We start from the raw sequence: 6,578 nt of genomic DNA on the forward strand, positions 1-6,578 counted from the left end.
CCCCAAGACAGGGTTTCCCTGTGTAGCTCTGGCTGTCCTGGAACTCACTCTGTAGACCAGGCTGGCCTCGAACTCAGAAAGGCCTCTGCCTCCCAGGTGCTGGGATTAAAGGCGTGTGCCACCACTCCACCACTGCCAGGCTGGAGTGTATTTCTTAACTTCTCTTAGCTTTAGCTCCCTGTCTAGGGCTGTTGTGAGACTTAGAGGAGAGATGGTGTCTCATATGCCTGTTGCAATCTGGGCAGGCGCTCAGCACTCCGTATAGGTGACTCTTGGCTCAGCCTCTGGCTGAGTGAATTCTGGACAGCATGGTGGGAGCCTCAGGGATAGAAATTCCTGTGTACTTCACCCACATCCTTGGTCAGTGTGAAGGTCTGAGTGAGTGCCATTCTGTATTCCTGCCAGCTGGGCATGCTGAGAGCTGGGGCCAGACTCTGTGGCTCCGTCTTGGGGACCCTCCTCCCGTGCTGCACCAGGGCTGGCTCTCACCACAGCAGGAGACGGTTCCACTTCTCATGGACGTAGATGGTATCCACCTCCGCGTACACGGAGCCTTCCTCATCCTCCACTGTCAGGTTATACTTCCCCAGGCCCACGCGGTAGGTCAAGTCTGTGCTAGAGGTGGGAAGGAGAGATGTCAAATGGCCTCAGGCAGGGCCAACAGGGAGAGCTTTAGAGACCCGGTCCTCTTCTGACACCAGGGCTTTTCGGGAAGGGGGAAGTCTGTTCCCATAGCCCCTGTACAAGATTGGAGAAGAACCACAGCTTAGAGCCAGGGTCTTGGTCAGGTGGGGACTTTACCTTGCTGCTCTAGACTGGCAGACTAGGAGAGGCCAAGCTGCCCGCTGTCAACTCAGGCTTCCACGTGGCTGTAGGCACCTGAGTGACACCTGCTTGGCTCTGTCCTCCCTTAGTACAAGCTCCTCCTGCCCTGAGATGGCAGGCAAGTGATCACCATCATAACTGCTGAGGAGCTAACTCACAACCTGAAGCCCTTCCCACAGCAATGTCTCTCTCCAGTCATACTGTGGTCCTTGCATACATGCCCTGACTCCTCCCACACCCCTATTTCCGCCCCCCCCACCCACCCAATCCTCACACTGTGCTCCCAGAAGGCCACCTCAGTTCTCAGAGGCTCCTCCTTCAGGCTGATCCTGGAATCCCACAGATCAGTGAGTGATCTTCCTTTTGTGTCTTTGCCCAGATCCATTGGTCTTTCTTCCCGTCTCTTTCTCCCCCCCTCCTCCTTCCTTCTTTACCTCTTTACCCTGCCTCTTTCCTTCTTTCTTCGTTTTAGCCCAGGCTGGCCTCAAATGGCCAAGAATAGTCTTCAACCTCTGATCTCCCTTCCTCTACTTCTCAAGTGACCGGGTTACAGGTGTGTATTAGCACACCTGTTTTTATGTGGCATTAGGGTGTGTGTGTGTGTGTACATGTATCCAGGGCTTTGTGTATGCTAAGAAGGAACTCCACCAACTAAGCTATACCCCTAGTTCCCTTATTTTATGATTTTAATCCCTCCCTTCCTCTCTCCTACTTCCAGGCTATCTTCTTTTAACTTGAGCCAGAACCACCTTGTGCCCTCCCCCTTCTTCCAGCCTCATTTTTGTTTGATAAATTACACGTTGACTTGTTCATATGCCAACTGAATACTACACTTGATCTTAGCCAAAAGGCCGAGAAGCGATATGTCAACTGAATTAGCAAACAGGCGAGTTAGCCGAGGACAGCAGCTAACAGAGCCCAGTGCCTGGACTGTTGGCTCCTCGCTGGTCTCCAGGTGTCGCTCCCACTCACTTGATGCAGTGGGCAGCAGTGAGGACGTGGCTGGTGGTGATGAGACTGCCCCCACAGGTGTGCCTCCAAGTGTCATCCCTGAGGTACTGAAGAGAGACCTGCAGAAGGACCTTGAGTCAGCCCTCCGGGGATGCCCAGCCCTGCCCCTCCCACCCCTGTATCTGCCTCGAAGCAAGCTTACCTGCCAAGGCCAGCTATTGGGGACAGCATCCTCTCCTCCTACCACTCTGGCTGACAGGTTGGGTGGGAAGGTGGGGTCCCCACAGCTGGAGGCTGGGGAAAGAGGGGGGTGCAGGTGAGCAGGCTGGCCCTCTGGGTAGGGGGAGATGGGAAAGGTCCTGTTTGGTAATTCATATTCTACTTGGTGACTGGGGAGAGTCCACGTGGCTCTCTGGGCCTCAGTTTCCGTGTGTGTGTGTGTGTGTGTGTGTGTGTGTGAGATGCGGGAAGAATGACCTCAATCAAGGAGTCTCCCCAGAACTAAGCCACTTGACACATTTAAAGAGCCACACAGAAGAAGTGGGAGGAACAGGCAGCGACTGGTGCTCCTGAGGGACTAAGTATATCTTCTGTGGGTCACAGTGCAGTGTGTGATGGAGGGCCACTCAATGTGGACCACTCAGAGTCCCACACTGTCATGTCTCGGACATTGTGTGGATGGGTTAAGAGTGTGTGCTCTGAGGTGAGGCGATGGAGCCGGCATTATGGCTGTTAGGCAGTATGTGGTCTTCTGGCAGGATACTGAGCTCCACTGGACCTCCGAGTTCCCGCTGTTGAATGGAGACAGGACACACCCAGTACGTGTAGGGTCTAGCTTGCTCTTGTGTCTAGAGAGCCCTTAAGATTCTTAGTCAAGAGTTTTCACTTGTCAAAACCAAACCAAACACTGGTCACAACCTCAGTTTGTGGTCTGGGAGAATGTCACCAAAAAACGGGAGAGCAAAGAACCCTGCGGGATTGGGGCTCCCTGGAGTGAACCCAGAGTGAAGTGCCTACTGTGGGCTTTGTTCAGGGTCACCTGACTAAACCTCACACCCTGGAGCCTGGAAGCTCTCCATCCCTTCTCCAGGACCTACCAATCTGGAAGAGACTCAACCAACACACAGATGCTCATTCAGTGGGCGAATCCACACAGGACCCCAAAAGTGCCTTTTGGGGGAGCAGAGGACATCCCCAAGGCCAGCTTGATCTTACAACCAGCTGGCTGCAGCTGGTTCCCACTCCCAAGCTTACCGCAGGCCAGGATGGCAGCGAGGACTGTAATTCCCAACATGGTTCAGGTGTTGAGGACTGGCTGGTGTGACCAGGCGGGACATTTTATAGGTTTCGGAGACAGGAGGTGAGGCCACAGGGGCCAATGCTGAGCTAAGTCTGGGACAAACCTGTTCTGACAAGGCCTTTCCCTAACCTTGGTAATGACTGTTTAATTTGGGTAGGCCATGTGGTTGGCTAGCTAGAAGCATGGGGTTTCCAAGGTGGAGTGAATTCAGCCAGCCTCCCTTTTCTGTCAGAGCATGTGGAACTGAACTCCAGGGCTGCCGTCTGCCTTTGAAGATGTTGTAACTCAGTTTGTATATTTTTCTACTGATTTTACTTTATTATGATGACTTTTACAATGTAATGTGGAGAGCTCTTGGTGCCCCTTCAAGAACATTGGCAAGAATGATTTACATAGGACTGGGACAAGGAAGTGGGCACAAGATAAATACAACTGAAAGATGTGTTCTTTGTTTTGGTTTTGGTTTTTTTGTCGACCACATTTGTAGCAGGTACCTGGTGGTCTGCGAGTCTTAGAAGACCAGGAGTCCAGGGCAGTGATTGGGGCTGGTCAGACAGTCTTCGCCAGCATACAGTATCTTTTGTTTGCAGACTTTCTCATCTCTCCCATGGTACACGTTGGAGGCAGGCCTGTGGAGTTAGGGGTCCCCTCTCCAGCTTTTTTAGTTCACCTCTTATGTTGGGGTAGCTCTGGGAAAAGAAGTAGGTCATCAGAAATAACTTACCTCTGGGCTTTCAGGGTCCAGGTTGCTATGCTGCAGTAAAGCCTTTGTGAGGCGTTCTAAAAATTAAGATGGATTTTCCTGCTTGTCCTGGACAACCTCTTGGAGTTTTTCGAAATTTACTGGCTTTAAGGCTGCCTTTCTTAGGCCTGCCAAAAGGCATGTTATAAACCCGTCTCTGGCTAAAACACCACCTGTGGAATTATAATTCCATCGAGGAACCTGGTCAGGCACTTTCTCTGATCCAATTGGGTATGTTCTATCTGTTCGATGAATTTCATCTGCATGCGTTCTTGCTTGCTCCCATACCAGCCTGCATTCCTCAGGAAGTAAGTAGTTAGTAACTCTCATATGTACATCGAGGAAAGCCAAGCTATAAGATTGAGTAATGTATTGAAACTCTTTAATAAAGGCAAAGGAGTTAGAGGTTTAAGAACCCAGTCTGCTCTCTATTTGAGAAAGTTCACTCAACGAGAAAGGAACATGTACTCTGACAAAACCATCTACCCCAGCAACATCTCTTAGAAGAAGGAGTGATGCTGGGTCAGGTGTCTCTCGGGTAGAAGGACTTGTGGGTTTGGCTGTGGTCTTAGAGCATGTGATAGGAGGGGTGAAGGTAGGTGCCAATGCAGGGTGATTGGAGTGACCTGTGGCTGGCACAGAAGGAGGGGGCGTCTGGAGAGGTTGAGCTAGTAGGCTCTGGGGTATCCTGGTGGGAAGGAGAAACTGAGGCAGCAGTTTGGGTTTTCAGCGGCGTGGAAACAGGTCTCTGGTGGAAAGGAGGGGGCTCATTAGCTGGATCTAGCGTTGTAGCGCCATCTGGTGGAGGTTGTGTAGGTTTCATGGCTAAGAGAAGTTGAGTTGGGGAACAAGAGGAGCAATGGAGGGATTGGAGAAAAGTTGGATCTAGGGTCGCATTAAGTGGCATTTGGAACTCTTATCTAACTGGTACTGAATCCAGACCTTATTGAAGAGGTATATTAATCTTGGTGCCTTCAATTCAGGCGTTACCTTCAAAGATTTGAGATTTTCTAGGAGATAGCCCAGTGGGATGCCTGGAGGTACATTCAAAGACATCCCAGCACCTATGGTGTGTGTGTGTTATTGGATTAATCGTACTGGCGTCCTTAAAAGAATTCAATAACCAAAAAGAAGTAAGCCAGGCTAGAGGCCCAAGTCGTCACTAGGGCCCCCCTACAAGCTACACAGTAAGTCCAGGACTTTCCAGAAAGGGCTCTACTCTGGGCCCAGGGGTTCCTTAAATGGCCGAAAGAGCCCACAGTGGGAGGGGAATGAGAGCCACTTTCAAGGGAAATGGTCCCCCAAGGGGTCTATGTCCTAACTGGTATGTCATCCGGGAGGCATGGCTGTAAAATACTAACCCTTTAGCCCCCAGAAAAAGCTAGCCAGGCTCTATCTGGGAAATTAGGGGCCCTCCTGCTGACTGACCTTAACAATCAATATTGCGTTATCTGTGCAAGAATTCTAGCAAACTGGTAAATGGAAACGTGGAACTGAGTGGTTGGTACGCGCCCAGCAGAAGCTAGCCCCACAGGGTGGACCAGGGCGGCACAGCTCACATGGTAGAAGTCTGTGAGTCTTGCAGCGGCAGTAGTGGAAATCCATGTGGTGTAGCAGTCGCTTCAGGCAGTGATGGCTGTGGCGGCCGTCCACTTGGAGTTGGTTCTCTGGTGGCAGTGGCGGCTTTACCATTGCGCTGGGTGGTGACAGCTGCCTGGACTCCGCAGCTCCCCTGCATAAAGATTCCTGGGTTATGATCTGGAACGTTGCGCTGCTTCAGAAGGAGTACACCAGGCCAAAGAGTTGCAAGTGAGGTTTATTGGGAAAGAGGGGGCAAGGTGGCAGAGGAAAGAAAAGGGGGGGAAGAGAGAGAGATATCAGGGGGGCCTTTCTTTATATATGGGTGATGATATAATGACAGGTAAAGGTGGGAGGTTGAGCCAAGTGGATTCTGGGAATATAGTGTTGTCTTGGCAACACGTGTTCGGGTCCTGCCTATGTGGTGTCACGGTTTTTGGAGGTCCTGATACCAACAAGGGTGATGTATCCCCTGGCTGGAGCTCTGCAGGACATGAGATCTATTCTAGGTGGAAGCCGGATAGGACTCAGGAAATAAGGTTTCTTCTCCTCTGCTGATCCCACGTTCAGATAAACTGGAGGCACTGAGAATGTCACAGTGCTCCACTCTGTGCCACCGTAGCCCTCATTTCCAGGTGTCCACAGTGTGACTCTCAGGATCTGAGATCTCATGGCCAGCAGCTGTGACGGAAAAGTAACCACAAAAGAAGTGTGGGGATGGTGGGGTGTGACCAGGTGATGTCCATGGCCTCCAGAGAAGCAATGCTAAGGTTTTGGGGGAGGAAGTGGAGCAAGGGCCTGAGAAAGGAACAGGTGTCAGCGATGGGGGACTGGGCTCTGGCTGCTTTGATAAGATGTGGTGGCAGCCGTTGCCTCTGTTCACTAAAGCAGGGGGGCTGAAGCTGGCAAGGTTTTAACTCCTCAAATACCACAGGGAAGAATCGTGGCCTCAGAGTTTTGGGGGTTCACTGTCGAGCTTCAGATCAGTGAGGTAAAGTGGTTAGTTCAATGGGGGATGACTATGGTGGTGTACACCTTTAACACCAGCACTCGGGAGACTGAGGCAGAGTTCGAGGCGAGTCTGGTCTACACAGAGATTTCCAGGCCAACCAGGGCTACATGGTAAGACACTTCGTCCCTTTTTTTTTTTTTAAAGATTTTCTTATTTTATGTATATATGAG

General features: G+C 51.2%; 1 protein-coding gene across 1 annotated transcript in view; it reads right to left on the reverse strand.

The window, feature by feature from the left end:
• LOC110293441 (chymotrypsin-C) overlaps positions 1-3,089 on the reverse strand; it is a 7,831-nt gene extending 4,742 nt beyond the window's left edge. Inside the window, exons 1-4 of the mRNA XM_021161263.2 lie at positions 3,031-3,089; positions 1,979-2,070; positions 1,798-1,895; positions 490-615 (exon numbers count right to left, since the gene is read on the reverse strand). Of these exons, the coding sequence (XP_021016922.2) occupies positions 490-615; positions 1,798-1,895; positions 1,979-2,070; positions 3,031-3,070 (356 nt within the window). The 5' untranslated portion in view covers positions 3,071-3,089. The remainder of the gene's footprint in view (positions 1-489; positions 616-1,797; positions 1,896-1,978; positions 2,071-3,030) is intronic.
• Between the last annotated feature and the right edge of the window lie 3,489 nt (positions 3,090-6,578).

This window comes from Mus caroli, chromosome 4, assembly GCF_900094665.2.
Source record: "Mus caroli chromosome 4, CAROLI_EIJ_v1.1, whole genome shotgun sequence".
NCBI lineage: Eukaryota > Metazoa > Chordata > Mammalia > Rodentia > Muridae > Mus > Mus caroli.